This window comes from Peromyscus californicus, unplaced genomic scaffold (genome assembly GCF_007827085.1).
Source record: "Peromyscus californicus insignis strain IS unplaced genomic scaffold, ASM782708v3 Scaffold_8__1_contigs__length_139910024, whole genome shotgun sequence".
Classification (NCBI taxonomy): domain Eukaryota; kingdom Metazoa; phylum Chordata; class Mammalia; order Rodentia; family Cricetidae; genus Peromyscus; species Peromyscus californicus.
In genome coordinates, this window is record NW_026294606.1 from 104,323,694 (window position 1) to 104,340,228 (window position 16,535).

At 46.0% G+C, this 16,535-nt stretch overlaps 1 protein-coding gene and 1 pseudogene across 1 annotated transcript in view; both read right to left on the reverse strand.

Annotated features, from left to right (window-relative positions):
• Sntb2 (syntrophin beta 2) overlaps positions 1–11,811 on the reverse strand; it is a 92,461-nt gene extending 80,650 nt beyond the window's left edge. Inside the window, exon 1 of the mRNA XM_052726977.1 lies at positions 9,139–11,811. Within this exon, the coding sequence (XP_052582937.1) occupies positions 9,139–9,670 (532 nt within the window). The 5' untranslated portion in view covers positions 9,671–11,811. The remainder of the gene's footprint in view (positions 1–9,138) is intronic.
• Positions 11,812–12,017: 206 nt separating this feature from the next.
• LOC128103019 (60S ribosomal protein L30-like) lies at positions 12,018–16,351 on the reverse strand (annotated as a pseudogene).
• Positions 16,352–16,535: the final 184 nt, after the last annotated feature.

A 16,535-nucleotide genomic window follows, 5' to 3' on the forward strand; every position in this document is an offset into this window, starting at 1 on the left:
ACAGAGATCCGTCTGCTTACCAGCTCTTCCTTTTCACTTTTATTTTCAAACAGGGCATTGTTAAGTGGCCAAGACTGACTGGACTCCCTCTGTAGCTCTAGCAGGCCTTGAACTTATGATCCTCCCTCCTCAGCCTCCCAGATAGCTGGAATTTCAGGACTGTGCCACCACCCTGACCAATATCAACACGGCAGTTTCACACTATCCCGCCCAGTCTCTAACTTAATGGTATTGGGAAAGCCTCAGGACTGGAGCTTCTCAGCTTCATCTACTATCCCCACCCTTCTACAACCCTCCTCCATTTAAAGAACATGTGCAGCTTGCCAGGCCTAAGCCTTTTTGACAGCACATCTCTAATCAGTAACAATTTGAGCAGACTCTCAACAGTGAGTATCTAATAATGCTATATATTATAAAAACATAAAAATACAGAACTAGGGCTAGAGAGATGGCTCCTAGTGCCCATGTGGTGGCTCACATGCACCTGTAACTAGAGTCCTGGGGAATTCTAACACCCTCTTCTAGCTTCTGTAGGCATCAGGCACATACGTGGTGTAGAGACATACATTCAAGCAAAGTGCCCATCACATAATAAAATACAGAAACCAAGAAGGAGTGAGATAAAGAGGAAGTGCAATACATGAAGTCATTCTAGCATCGGCAGCTAAGCGACTCAAAGCGCAGTATATATTAGGGTGAGGGTCATTATTGATGATGATGTGGGCATATCTGCATTTCAAAGGGTTTCCTTGACAATTTCACTTTCCAGATAGACTTCCTGACAGATCTAATGACCTCATCATGTGGCAAAGAACTCATATTAAGATGGAAATATTGGGGGCTGGAAAGATGGATCAGCAGTTAAGAGCACTGGCTGCTCATCAAGAGGACCCGAGTTCAATTCCCAGCACCCACATGGCAGCTCACAACTATCTGTAACTCAAGTTCCAGAGGATCCGGCACCCTCACACGGACATACATGTAGGCGAAACACCAATGAACATAAAATATAATTAAATAAATATTTTTAAAAAGCTTTAAGATAGAAACATTGGTCTGGACATAGTGGTGCACACCTTTAATCCTGGCACTCGGGAGGCAGAGGCAAGAGGATCTCTTCATTCACCAGCTTAGCCTACACAGGGAGTTACATTAGGAAGGTTGGGAACCACTATACAGAGAGACTCTGTATTCAGAGAGAGAGGGCGGGGGGAGAGAGAGAAGAGAGATAGATAGCTCAGCAGTTAAGAGCGCTAGCTATTCATGGTGAGGACCTGGGTTCAGTTCCCAGCACCCATATAGTGGCTCACAACTGTCTATAATTCTGTTCCAGAGGATCTAGAGGATCTGATGCCCTCTTTGGCTTCTGAGGGCACTGTACACACATGGTATATAGGCATACATGCAGGTAAAACATGAATACACAATAAATAAAAATAAAAATCTAAAAGCTGGGTGTGGAGACAGAGGCAGGAAGATCCAAGTTCCAGGACAGCCAGGGCTACACAGAGAAACTCTGTCTCAAAAAGCCAAAAATAAATAAAACAAACAAACAAAAATCTAAATTGTTTTTAATTTTAAAAACGAGGAGGGTGGGAGGGGATGTCAGCTCAGCCTTTTTGTTATAGTTTGCAGTGTTAACAATTATCTTCAAATCTATGGTTCCCTTCATACAAGCCTCTAAGCCAGTGGTTCTCAACCTTCCTAATGCTGTGGCCCTTTAAAACAGTTCCTTATGTTGTGATGACCCCCAACCATAAAACTATTTCATTGCTACTTCATAATGTAATTTTGCTACTGTTATGAATCATAATGTAAATATCTGATATGCAAGATATCTGATATGTGACCCCTATGAAAGAGTCATTCAATCCCCCAAAGGGTTCATAATCCACATGTTGAAACTGCTGCAAGCCATATGCTCATCTTGTAAAGACTAGTTCAGAGCAGATGATAAAAGATGGAGCTACTTAACTAGAGACTATAGCACTTTAAGTTCCAACCTCATAACAGCAGGCAAACGAGGAAGGTCGCCAGGACCAACTCCTGTTCCTTTGTGAAGCCTCCTCTCTTCCCTTGGCACATTATTAAATATTCATAAAGCTCAATTTTCTTTTTAATGTTAGAGACCACCACTTAGCACTGTATACACAGCCCTGATGATCTGCCTCTGTCTACTTTGTGTTCTCTCCTAGCATACATTTCCTATTCCTTCTCATGTGTTAACTCCGGGTTGTTATAATCTCAGTCAGGATACTAAGGCAGAAGCATCAAGTATTGGAGGGCAGCTGGGCTTGCCCATCTTGTCTCAAAATGATCACTTAGTCATGCTTTGTGAAAGAATGTGTGTATGCACACATGAGCACAGCACCCACTTTCTTATGGCCACCATGTTGTTACCTTTACACATCTACCTGTTTCCAGGGCAAAGAGTCTCACCTCTATGAAAGTATTTACAACAAGCCATAATTGTCCCTTATCAGTCTAAGGGTAGGGATCACTTCCAATTTGGAATTCCCAGCATCTACCACAGACATACCTTGTTCGCTATGGGTACCTGTTAAATGCTGAGGAAAAAGTGAAAAAAAATCCGATTCCTCAGGCTCTTTCAAAGTCTTGCATAAACCTAATTGATTTTACTTTCTTCCCTTGGGTCTGTACCAGTTAGCTCTCCACTCAGTTTCCTACCGTATGTCATGCTCATTTGGCTTTTGTTCAAACTACCCTCTCATCTTGGATTGACTTACATCTACAGAGAAGCTGTCTGTCCTTCAAGCCTGAGATCAAATTCCCCTTCCCTCCAGAAGTCACATTCAACAATTCATCCCCAACTGATTACTCACTTCAAAGAAACCTCAACAAATGACACATTTTAGCAATCATTCTTTAGCTGATGGTCTTCTCTTTCCCCAGTGTGTTCATTTTTTTTCTTTTTCTTTTCTTTTTTTTTTTTTGTTGTTGTTTTTTGAGACAGGGTTTCTCTGTGTAGTTTTGGAGGCTGTCCTAGATCTCGCTCTGTAGACCAGGCTGGCCTCGAACTCACAGAGATCCGCATGGCTCTGCCTCCCATGCTGGGATTAAAGGCGAGTGCCACCACCGAGGGCCATTTTTTCTTTTTTAAAGACAGAATTTTGCTTATGTGGCCGAGGCAGGCCTTGCACTTGCACTCCCTACTGCAGCCTCCTGATTGCTCAGATTAGGCATGTGCCAGCACACCTAGTTCTCTCTCAACTGCATCACCTTCTCTGATGCCAAGAACCATCTCCAGCTTTTTTGCACACAAACCTCAGTAGTGAGACACAGGAGCCTGTTTGTAAGTGGCCTGTAGAAGGCACCACAATAGGCTGCACTCCCTTTCCACCACTAAGTTGTTAGGCAGCTTCAACCATCTCTTTAACCTCATGGATTGTTTGTTCCTTATTTCGCAGAGCAGACTTCAAAGCTTTTAAAATTGCTGGGAGAGGTCAGCGAGATGCCTCAGTGGGTAGGGGTGTTGTCATCAACCCTGACAACCTGAGTTCAACCTCTGGCCTACATGGTAAAGGAGAGAATCAATTCCCATAAGGTGCCATCTGACCTCCACACATGTGCCATGCTGCATGTACACATACACTCAAATAAATCTTAAAAAAAAAAAAAAAATTCAGGGGGAGAGGGTTGAAGACATGGCTCAGAGGTCAAGAGCACTGGCTGCTCTTCAGAGGATGAGTTCAAGTCCCAGCACCCACATGGCAGCTCACAACTGCCTGTAACTCCAGTTCCAGAGGACCCCACACCCCTGACAAAACACCAATGCACATAAAATAAAAATAAATTACCACCACAACAAAAATTCCAGGGGAAGAATTTTGCCTAAAGAAAACAAAATTTCCCCATTAACACTTCCCCACCAAATAAAAAGATATTTTGAGGCATTCAGTAACTCACGTAGTTTTGTGAATCTCAGTACAACAAAAATAAACACCCTACTTTAAAAGGCCATATAGAGAACAAATGAAAAAACAGGTGGTGGTGGCACACACCCGGGAGGCAGAGGCGGATCTCTGTGAGTTCGAGGCCAGCCTGGGCTACAGAGTGAGTTCCAGGAAAGGCGCAAAGCTACACAGAGAAACCCTGTCTCGGAAAACCAAAAAATAAATAAATAAAATAAAATAAAAATGTTCTTATAAGTTTCATGACTGAGCCCAGCGGTGGGGTCCCACAACCTTATCCCAGCACTGGGGAGGCAGAGGCAGGCAGATCACCAGGTTAGCCTGGTCTACCGAGTGAGTTCCAGGACAGCAAGGGGTACAGAGAGAAACCCTGTCTGGTGGGGGGGGGGGAGGGGGGAACAAACCAATCAGCCAAACAAACAAAAACCAGAAGTTCCATGACTGTTCTACTAGAATTACTTTTTCAAGCCATGGTAATAATTTAGAGGGCACATTTAGCATGAAGGAGCTTCTAGCAAAGTAGATAAACCAGGAGGAATTCAAGGCCAGGCTAGGGTACATGAGACCCCATTCAAAAACCCAGAATGGAAGAGGGGTGGTGCTAGTATCTGACTACAGAGATAGCTTCTCACAGTCATTCAAAGAAAACCAAGAGAGGTTAAACCAAAGGAAGTAAGTACAGAAACACAGCCTAACAATTTGATTGATTTAGTTGTTCCTTAAGAGAGTAAAGATCAAAGAAGTATGTAGCTGGGCATGGTGGCACATGCAGAAGCAGGCAGATCTCTGAGTCCAAGGCCAACCTGGTCTATACAGGGAGTTCCAGGCCAGCCAGAGCTACACAGTGATCTATCTCCAAAAAACAAAATCACTAATAGGCCTTTCTCCTTGAGGCTGGAGAGTGTAAGAAAAAAGGAATTGAGAAAATGTTTTGTCTGACAAGAGACTAGAGGAACAATCCCTTCACCTCTCCAAGAGAAAGAAGAATCCTTTAGCTCCATTCTATAACCTATGGTTTCTGTCCTTAAGTTTACTTACATGGTGTGTTACATTTATTGGTTTACATATACTGATATGTAACAGTGATACATTATGTATCAATGATACATATACATATACTGATATATATGTTTTTTTATAATTTATTTTATGTGCATTGGTGTGAAGATCTCAGATCCCCTGGAACTGGAGTTACAGACAGTTGTGAGCTGCCATATGGGTGCTGGGAATTGAACCTGGGTCCCCTGGAAGAGCAGCCAATGCTCTTAACCTCTGAGCCATCTCTCCAGCTCATCCATCCATCCATCCATCCATCCATCCATTTATTTTGTATACAGTGTTCTGTCTCCCTTGGAGGCATGGGCAAGATCTAGGACGGTAGGGTTAAAAGACTAGCTTGAGCGCAAGTTCTCTGCGTTGGGCACCAGATAATACGAGAAATCCACTGAATCGAGGGGGTGGGGGGAAACAGAGTAGGTATATCAGGTCCCGAGAGGCCACGCTCCAGGGGCATGTACTTCAAGGTCATAGACAGAACAGCTACCCACTACACTAACCTCAGGCAACCAGACACTAAGGCTGCTGTTGACATGTGGGTGGTAAGAATATGCCTGAAATTCCCTGCCTACACCACCAGAAGAACATTAGGCTATGTGAAAGCAAGATTTCGGGCATCTAACAGAGGAACAAATCCTGTTTAAAGAGTAATGTCCCCCAACTCCATATTCCCTCTGATTTTGTGACCTAGGCTGTTCAACAACTGTCAATCCTCCTGGCCCCACCCATCAAGTGTGGGGATTCTAAGCATACAGCAGCGCCCTGAGAGGAGTGGTTTCATCAGGATGCCAATGCTGTCCTTGAAGCAACCCTTCTTCCTGTTTTAACCTCCCATGTAGCAGGCTAAACTCTTTTTCCTTGATTTTTGAGACAGGGTCTTTTTACATAGCCCTGGCTATCCTGGAGCTCACTCACTATGTAGACCAGGCTGGCCTAGAACTCAGAGATCCTCCTGCCTCTACCTTCCAAGTGTTGGGCTTAAAGGTTCATGCCATTGTACTGGGCTTTAAAATCATATCTCTTACAAGTGGCCTACCGAAACCAAGCATGGTAGCTCAGGCCTATAACTATGACCCTTTGGAAGTGGAGGATCACAAGTTCAAGATCAGACTCACCACATACTTATGTCAGAGAGAGAGAGAGAGAGAGAGAGAGAGAGAGAGAGAGAGAGAGAGAGAGAGAGAGAGAGAGAGAGAGAGCGCATGACTACATGAAACTCTGGCTTAAGGGGGGGAAAAAGCCTGTCTTGGAGGAGACACCAGCTCTCAATTTTAAATAATTTGACTGGATCACTAAATGACTCTTTTAGGGATTTTGTATTTGAGTAATTTTATTTTTACATCCCTTGGCTTAAAAAGGGAACACCACAAATTCACCATACTGACCTACCCACACCTATACAGACAAAAACTGCTTGTCCTACACAAAATGGGAAAACAAGTGTACAGGCTAGGTAAAAAGCTTCTAATAAATGTCACTATGCCACCATCTGAAAACTGTTTCTAAAAGCACACAGCCTGTGAGTGAACTAATGAATATTGGGAAGCATTTACTAGATGGTTGTCATGTTACAGCTATAAATACCAGATTCAACATCTGGTAAACAAACACCTTTTGTTTTGCATCTTAATATAGCACAAAGGGTTGAACTGTCTACTCATCACTACTGCATACCACAAAATTGAATAAAATTTAATATTCTGACTCCAAGAATTTATACCTGAATACTTACCTAGACCAGTGTCAAGGTACTTTATTTTTACAAACCTATGCCAATATTTCTGTATTTTTACTCCTTTCATTAACACTAATTTCTGGGCAGTGTCTGGCCCGACCTAAAATTGGAATATAAATTAGACTCATAAATAAGACATTATAAAAGTGGGGCACTACAATTTCACAATTAGAGCACTTAAAAAAACACAAAATTTTAACAATCTTTAATTATGTGTACATGTCTGTGTGTGAGTATGTACATGTGTGTTCAGGTGCCCTTGTAGGACAGAAAGTGTCAGATGGCCTGGAACTAGAGTTCCAGGTGGCTGTGAGCCCCTGATGCATGCTGGGAACTGACCTGGGGTCCTCTTGACAGAAGAAACACAGGGTCTTACCCACTGGGCCATCTCTCTAGCCCCATGTTACTTCTTGTTTTGTTTTTTGAGACAGGCTTTCTCTGTATAGCTCTGGCTGTTCTGGAACTAAAGGGGTGAGCCATCACCTTGCCCCATATTATTTCTTTATAAGCTATTTTTTCCAAGTATCACAGGTTTATAAAAAAGGTGAAAACTAGGGCTGGTAAAGTACACTGGCCGCTCTTACAGAGGACCTAGATTTGATTCCTATCACCCACATTAGGTGGCTCACAACCACCTGTAACTCTAGTCCCAGGAGATCTGACATTCTCTTCTGGCCTCCAAGGGCACCAGGTATGCACATGGGTATAATAATTTAAAATTTTTAAATGAAAACTGAACTGGATATAGAGGTACATGCCTGTAAATCCCAGCACTCATGAGGCTGAATGAGTGAGATGCCAACTTTGAGGCCAGGCTGTCTCTGTCTGTCCCCAGTCCCGTCCTCTCCCTCTCTCCCTCCCCCTCCCTCCACGGAGTAGAAGCAGATCAATCTCTGTGAATTCCAGGTCAACAACAACAAACAGATGAAAATTATTTTGCCAAGTTAGACTTGGTTGGGGCTTCCTAGTTTGATGATCTACCCAACCCCAATCCTTCCCTTTGGTTCTCCAGCCAGTAAGCCTTTCCCTTTCTGACTCATCTCTGCACATTTATGACCATCACTTCCTTGAATATCAGGCTCAAAAACTGGCTCCTTGGGAAGCCCTCCCAGATTAAGCTCATTTCCATCAAATACTTTTTTTTAAGACAGAGTCCCACTGTGTAGTCCTGGCTGGCCTGGAACTCACTCTGTAGACCAGGCTGGCCTCCAACTCACAGAGGATCTGCCTGCCTCTGCCTCCCGAGTGCTGGGATTAAAGGTGAGCACCACCATGACTTCAATTGTAATCCCTTAGCCCCTTGTAGTCGGTATTACAGAATCAAGTACTCAATGTTTTTCCTCCCTAGAAGTTGTTTTGCATTTTCTATCATTTCCCCCACGGAGAGAGAACAGGGACAGCACCTTTCGTATTCTCCATTATACAGCTGGCAGCAATGAACGCTCCTAGAATGACTGACTCAACAGCGGAAATGAAGCTGGTCGTGCAATTATTTCTAAAGCAAGCAACTGGCTTTCCATTTACAATACTCCATCGCCTTCAACATGCATGCGTCTTTGGAGATGAGATTTAACTCTATTTCAGTTGCATCAAGTCATATGAAACGTAGCACACAGATCACATTCACATTTAAGGTAAAATAAATAACTGGCTATTCACACATAGCGTGTGATGGTACGGTTTCGTGATTCTTATAAAATGCCTACTGGTCTTGAGGCAGCACGTCTGCGAGCGGTAGGAAGCTGGCACCAGTCTCCTGCAAAAGGGGCGAAACTCTAGTTGGCAGTAAAATGCTCAAACACGTGAGCCTCCCCTGTTAAACAAGGCTCATTAACCACACAAACTTGCTGTTTCAGCTCTCTGCCTTCCGCGAAGTGCTATGATCTCCTCTGGTTATTGTTGAGAGCCAATGATGGGTTAAATTCCCATAAATTAACCCGTGCCTTGGGGGTTTGCCCAAGCCAACTGCTGGCATCGGTGTGGATGGATTTAATAGACCCGCCCGGCCCGGGGAAGCCCGAGGTGACTGAAGAAAGCGCCCAACCGACGCTTCTCAGCAGGCAAGAAGGAGACTCCAGAACTCGAGCCGATCGCCCTCCCCGCGGTCAGTACTTAGTGTCAGCTTATCGTGCAAGAGGGGTGAGCTTCGCACGCTCGCTCCTGCTGCTCCCCCCTTAAATCTCCGAGTCTCGCTGAGGGGAGGCAAAGTCCCTCTTCGGAGACTACCCAACTTTCTCCTCGCAGGACGCATCCGTTTTTCCACACTCCAGAGCCCCAGAAGAAGAAAGAGGTCTGGTGGCTGAGGCGGAGGGGAACCGGCTCGCCCCTCACAGGCGTCAGGCTGGCAGAAACAAAGTGCGCGCTGGCGAGCCCAGACCGCCACCGCCCGCCGCCCGCCCGCCCGGCCCCGCTCACCCTCCAGCAGCACCTCCTTGCCCGCGCGCTTCAGCGCCTGCACGGCCTGGTCGTGGGTGGCCTGGCGCAGGTCGGTGCCGTTCACCGACAGGATGGCGTCGCCCAGGCGCAGCGCCCGGCTCTGGTCGGCCGCCAGCCCCGGGAAGATCTTGGAGATGAGGATCGGCATCCGGTTCTCGCGGCCGCCCTTGATGCTGATGCCCAGGCCGCCCGCCTCCTGCTTCACCACTCGCACTCGGCGCACGGGCGGCGAGGCGCCCGCCTCCCCCGCGGGGTCGCGGTGCGGGGCGGGCGGGCTGGGCGGCCCCAGGCCGCGGTTCGGGCTCCCGGGCAGCGAGTCGCCGCCGCCGCCGGCGCCGCCGCCGTTCGGAAGACCGTTGAAGGCGGCAGCCGGCGGCTCGGGCTCGATCGCCGCCGCGTCGCCCGTCAGGCTCAGGCTCTCGCCGCTGAGTTCGGCCACCACCCGCACCCAGCGCTCCCTGAGCAGCAGCTCCACCAGCCCCGCTTTGGTGGCCCGCGTCCACACCGCCATGGCCGGCCCTGCTCCCGCGGCCGCCGTCGCTGCAGCTCCCTGGATTCCAGTCAGGCAGCCTCGGCGCTTCCCCCTTCCCGCCCGAGGGGGGCGGACCCCTCCCCTCCCCCCGGCGATTCATTATTCATGAGGGTCACGCCCACTTTCCGGAGGGGCGGGGCAAGGCCGGCGCGGCGGCTTCCGGGAGGTGAAGTTATCCTGGTGCAGGGGAAGCTCTTCTTGGTAGGTGGGCAAGCACCCCCGCGCAGCCGGGCTCCGCACAGTCTTTCGCCCTGGTTCTCCGTGACCCCCTCGAACTCCCGACCTCTTCTGCGAGAGCTGCCTGGGCACAGAGAGCAAAGTCAGGATGGAGAGGCGCTCCGCGACCCTGCAGGGCCGGGTGGCGCATTCATTCTCGCATTGATTGGTTCTTTGCAAATGCTCTGAGCGCGCAAGAGGTGTGCTGGGGCTCCTTTTAAGGCCCTGGGGACACGCTGAATAAAATGCACCACAGCTGAGAGAGCTTGTGGTCTAGTGGGAAAGAAAAACGGAGGCAACTAACTAGGTGTGATGCTCTGTGGTTAAAAGACTGTACAAACGTCCCTAGGACAGGGTAAAAAGAACATTTGGTTTAGTCTTGGGTGAGTAGCACAAGCGGAGGATAGGTCCAAAGGCATGAATCCAAGGCTTTGTCACTGCTTTTTATTTTTCTTATTTAACGCGTATTGGCGTCAGAGCCTCTGGAACTGGAGTTACAGTTATGAGCTATCATGTGGATGCTGGGAATGAACCCTGGTCCTCTGGAAAAGCAGCCAGTGGCTTTTACCGCCGAGCCATCTCTCCAGCCCGTCACTGCTTACTTTTGTGTGGTGGTGGTGATGGTGGGGGTGTTGGAGACAGGGTTTCTCTGTGTAACAGCCCTAGCTATCCTGGAACTCACTTTGTAGACCAGGATGGCCGATCACTGCTTTTTTTAAATCACCTGTGTACTTGCCTGTAATTAGAGGGGACCATGTCTTCTTAAGCACCTGGAAGCCACAGTGTGCAGGGTCAGAGACATTTGCAGTGTGGTGATGTTTTAGAGTTCCCCAGAGAAACATAGATTGTACACAATTAGCCACCGATTATGGAGGCTAAATTCCACAACCTGTCATCTGCAGCCCCAGGAAAGTTGGTTGGTATGCTTTGGAGAACCAGAGGAGCCAGTGGTAGAGTCTGGAGGTGTCAGAGACTGGCCGCCTGAGGAGGGGATGAAAGTGGAAAGCTACGATGTAAAAGAGCTGGCCCAGTCCGTGGAAAACAGGCTCACTGGAGTGTGGCGCAGAGAGATGTCCCAGTTCTCAGAGTGAATTTACCCCGTGCCTTATTGTTCCATCTGTTCACACCGGTGAGGACAGGCTTCTTTACTCAGGTCACCTGCAAATGACACACCCAAAAATGTTTTACATCTGTCTATCCAGGCATCTTTCAGCCCAATCAAGTGAACACAAAAAAGTAACCAACTATGATGGTTACTTAGGAAGGGGTAGTGTGTATGGAAAACTTCATATAACCAAATACTGAAAAATTTACTCTTGATTTTGTAGGCTTGCCAATAGTCTGGACTCCATCTTTTTTTTTTTTTTGAGCATATGTAGATGAACATCCCAGAAACTATAATGATTTGTTATCTAAAGAGTCTTCGATTGCCAGGCAGTGGTGGCGCATGCCTTTAATCCCAGCATTCGGGAGGCAGAGGCAGGTAGATCTCTGTGAGTTCGAGGCCAGCCTGGTCTACAGAGTGAGTTCTGGGACTGCCACAGCTACACAGAGAAACCCTGTCTCAGGGAAAAAAAAAAAGAAAAAGAAAAAGTGCAATTTTGCCTAACTGCAGAGCTAATAACCAAAGACTATATATAATCCGTGGTTTCTTCCAGCTCTGTGGGGTAGAGGAACTGAGGAAAGACTCCAACTTAAAGACTCTGACATAATGTCCACAATAAAAAACAAGACAAATTTGGTTCTCCAGCTTCCTGGTTTAGTGTTCTGTTTACTATCTACCTCACACCTCAAAAAGAAGAGTTTGGCCAGGAACTGTGGCTCACACCTGAAGTCCCAGCTACTCAGGGTACTCAGGATGCTAAGAAGAAGTTTTACCATAAGTGAGTTCCAGGCCATCCAGGACAACACAGTAAGACTGTGTCTAAAAAAAAAAAAAAAAAATCCAGAAACCACACTGCTGAGAAGTTAAGTTCTCAGCAAAATCATTAGGACGAAGATGCCCTCTAACTTTCCTTAATTAGTTGAAGTAAAATTCCCATGCTTTCATTTGGGTAGAGACCGGGCGGGGCGGGGGGGGGGGGGGGGGGGGGGGGGCGGTAAACAGAGGGAGTGTGCATCAGTTCCTGTAAAAGGGGAAGTTCAAAGGATTACTCAGGAAATACACGTTGCAGAGCCTAAGCTGTAGCCACACACCACTCTATCAAAGTGCATTCACATGCGGACAGAAACTTCCAATGAGTCGTTTGAATAGGGGCTAAGCATTCAGAGCCTGAATGAATAAAGAATTCAAAATGAGAAATACATCTCTTTTATCAAAAGAAAAAGATCGTTCCAACAGGTCTTTGCAGTAAGTGGGGCATGATTTTCCAAGCTGCAAATGTCAGCGCAAGCGCAACCCTCTAGCCTTCTCCTAAATCAACTGCAGTAACGCTAGCTTGTTGTTTCAGCACGTCCCAGTGTGCCCAAGTGCACCTGCAGTCACAGGCATTTCTGGCTGTCCTCCAGCTGAGCCAGAGCCCCCAGAGGCCTGAGTTATGTGAAATTTCTGCTTGTTAGAGAGCATTTGGCAGCTGATTCCTCAGAGTCTGAGCACTCATTTAACACTTTTGCATATGTGATCATCAGGGGGTTGGGCCGTGGAGGACACCTTTATTAGCAAAAGGGAAGTTCTGGAAATTCTTTCCAAGAGTATGAAGAACTCTTTGTCAATAGAGTTGGAGGAAGTCACAAATTATTGGTGAGGACACTTATGTAAGATAGCAAGTTATATAACAAAATATTTAAACCTGGGAACAGGGAAGGTAATAGAGATTACTTGGGAGTATTTCCTTAAAAAAAAAAAAATTATTTTGAAGCAGTGTCTTTGGCCTAGACCTCACTACATAGGCCTGGTTGGCACTGAATCCTTTTGGCTCTACCTACTGAATATTGTGTGTGTGTGTGTGTACACGCACGTGCATATGTGTGTGTGCAGGACCACAGAAGACATGGCACACACACAGCGGTCAGGGAACAACCTCAGATGTCAGTCTTCTTTCCACCATGTTGGGGGCCAGTTTCTTGTTTGCTGCTGGCTAGCTGCCCCATGAGCTTCCAGGAGAGCTTTCTGCCTCCCATTTTGCTAGAGGAGCCCTGGGATTACAGGCATGAGCTACCTCGCTGCACTTAATTTGGGTTCTTGAGATTCAAACTCATGTTCTCCTATTTATGCAGCAAGAACTTTACCTACTGGGCCATCTCCCCAAGCCACTAATGCCCCCTGACCCCAGACAATGTAACCCAAGCTAGCTCCAAATCTGCTGTGTAGCCAAGAATGACCTTGAGTTGATTTTCTGCTTCCAACGTAAAGTCGACATTCATCGTTGCATTTCCACATTCTTTTCACCACGTTCAGCTCAGCTACTCACCCTGGCAGGATCTTCCAGTGATGCATCACACATTCACACCGAAGGCCTTCAGAATACTCCTGATACTTTTAACTTCTTTCCCACCCAGCAAGACCTCATTCCAGCTTTCTGTGACTCCTGAATTCTTTGGGACTTTTCCTTTGAACAATGTAATTCTATGCCTAGGCTGGAGTGCCCAGCTAAGTTATACATTCCAGGAAGGCATAGACCACCTATCAATTACTTTTGCTCCCCACTATTTGAAAAATACTGCCTTGCAGAGAGGAAACTCATTAAACATGGAACTGACTGGCATCTGAGTTTCCTGTGCTGTCATCTTTTCAAATAATCCCTATGAGAGTTATGGGTTCCTTGCAGGGTAAAAATTACCATCTAGGAAACCTCAAGTAGTCGGTGAACTCTACTTACTGTGGGTAATGAAATCTGAAATAGGTACACATCTGTTCCCAAGGCTTCCTAAGGACAGGGAGACAAGCTTAGAGAATTCTTCTGGCAAGCATATTATTTTACCTACCTCTAAAAGAGGAAATGGCTGAGGTAATTCCTATAGCCTTTCCTTCCTGTCCCTTATATCGATAGCTCTTCTCGGCTAGCAATTGTTATCTTACCGTTTCTCAGAACAGGCAGAGCTCACTACTTCCAAATGAGGGCATGCCACTAGCTCCTTGGGTTCTGTAATCTCATCCTAACATTCCGAAGCAGGCTCTGATTCTATGCTTCAAACCCTAATGATTGTGCAGAGCTTGATAATGGAGGAGGGGTGAGAGGGGGATCTGTGGTTGGTATGTAAAATAAAGAAAAAAAATTCTTAAAGAAAAAAAAAAAAAAAAGAACCTGAAGCCCAGTTTAGACCAAGTGGTGACATATTCCTCTAATCCCAGCACTCAAGAATCGAAGATGGGCAGATCTCTGTGAGTTCAAGGCCAGTTTAGTTTATGAGTTCCAGGCTAGCCAGGACCACATGGTGAGACTGTCTCAAAAAACAAACAAAACCAAAGCCCAGTTTGGTCGCTTACCATGGTCTAAGGGGGCTGAGGAGGTCATGAACCTTAGGGTTTTTTGTTTTGTTTTGTTTTGTTTTTCCAGATAGCTTCTGCCTCTAAGGTTGCGAGGTGTGTATTAACGGGAAGCACCGAGCATTAAAAAGCACCAGCTAGTGTGAGCTGTTGGCCTTCAGCAATGGCAAACAATAAAACCTGTGGTCGAAACTCCCCAGCCCAGAGTCTCTGCTTTCTTTAGGAATGAGTCTGCCATAACACCGTTTGATTCTAGGCATAAAGGACAAATGGCCAAATTAATTTTGGTGACAAACAGATCTGGTATAAAGCTACACTTTGGCTGGAAGGAAACACACATTGCCAAGAGCCGTCAAAGAAAAGAATAAGTGGATCTGGGGCTGCTTCCAAGGCTCGAGTGTTGTGTAATTTCATCAGAAAGGAGGGCCCCAGGCTAAATCGCAGTTTTTTAGCAAGCCTGAAGGTCACTTCCCCCAAGCTGGGGGAACAAAAGCAAAAGCCACACAAAAGTAACCTAAGTCTTACCAAGGAAGACGCCAAGGGAGAAATGAGCTTGTAATATTACCATCCCAACATCCACCATGAATAACTGTTCCTCACAAGAGGCCAGTGTCCCATTTAAGGTAGTTCTACTTTGCCCTTTGTTAGAAATATCTACAATGTATTTCTTCTCCAATACAAACACACCAAGAGAAAATACGCTTCAGCCAACGCAGGCACATTTTTTAAAGATCCATCCCACCAAGATAAATCACTACCCATCTGAAACCCACAAAAATGGATTAACTATCTCCTGCATTAGGACTATGAAAACCCACATCTGCTAACCACATTCCTAATGGGAAGCAGCTGGGGACAGTTTTGTAACTGTGTGACTTGCTTTATAGGAAAATATTAGCAAGGACAGGCTAAGCAATTTAGTTTCGTTGAATCCACTTAGTTATGGAAAATCACCAGTGCTTTTTATTGACAATTATGGAAATTACATAATTTGCCATGAAATTCAAATAAGATCTAAAAATAAATGTCCACTCTCCCGGTCCTCATCAGCTCTAAGTTTTCAGTGTCTCACATACCACTCTGCAGCCTGTAGACTTAGTAAGTTCTCATTTCCCCAGGAGCCACTGAATCAACATGAATGCTTTATTTATTTTACCTCTGGAGCATTTTGTTGTTTTTCAAGACAGGGTTTCTTTGTGTAGCCTTGGCTGTCCCAGAACTGGCTCTGTAAACTAGGCTGGCCTTGACCTCACAGAGATCTGCCTGCCTCTGCGGGGGATTAAAATGATTCTCTACCACCACCTGGCTCTTGAGCTACCTTGCCGGCCTATTTTTTTGTTGTTGTTGTTAAAACACAAACAAAAAACAAGCTCCCAAATCAAAACCGGGAGGGCATAGTGACACATGCCTTTAATCTCAGCACCTGAGGGGCAGAGGAATCTCAGTAAGTTTGAGGCCAGCCTGGTCTACATGGTGAGCGCCTATCTCAAAACTACAAAACAAAAAAATTCAACAAAAACCTCCAGAATCCAGCTATGTATTTAGCTATGTAGCCCCTCCAGGCCTTGAACTTGTGGTGATGATGCACACGTGTGAGTCACTCAACTGGATTTTTTTTTTTTTTAAAGGAGCTCTGGTAAAGTTTTATTAAAGAAAAACTTTCCTGGTTTACTTTTCACCAGTCTGTTCTGGCATGCTTCTAATAATATCAGAATCACCTGGGTCAATGATAGCCAGTGTGCATACTATGTAGTATTTTCCACATGCTGTGCCCAATTCAATGTTATTGCCACTGTAGTGATGAACACCAGTTTTAGCCAATATGGCGTAGTATTCTATTTCAGATTTCCTCAAAGCTGGACAGTTGTTGGCGAGGATAACCAATTTTGCTTTGCCCTGTCTGATCATCTTTAGAGTCTGTTTGTACCCCAGCACGTACTTTCCACTTTCCATAACAAGTTGGAGCCTAGAGTTGATCGACTCCAGAGACTTTTTTCCATCTTCTTTGCGGCCACCATCTTCCTGCCTTAGGTGCGGGACAGCCCCCAACCAAGACCAGCCGCCAAGATGGCCGGGGAGCGAGAAAGGGATTTTTTTTTTACAACTTCAAACTTTTACTTATTTACGTGGGGGGGGGGGTGTCATACACACACCACACCAGGCATGTAGAAATCAGAGACAACACGAAAGTTTGTTCTCTCC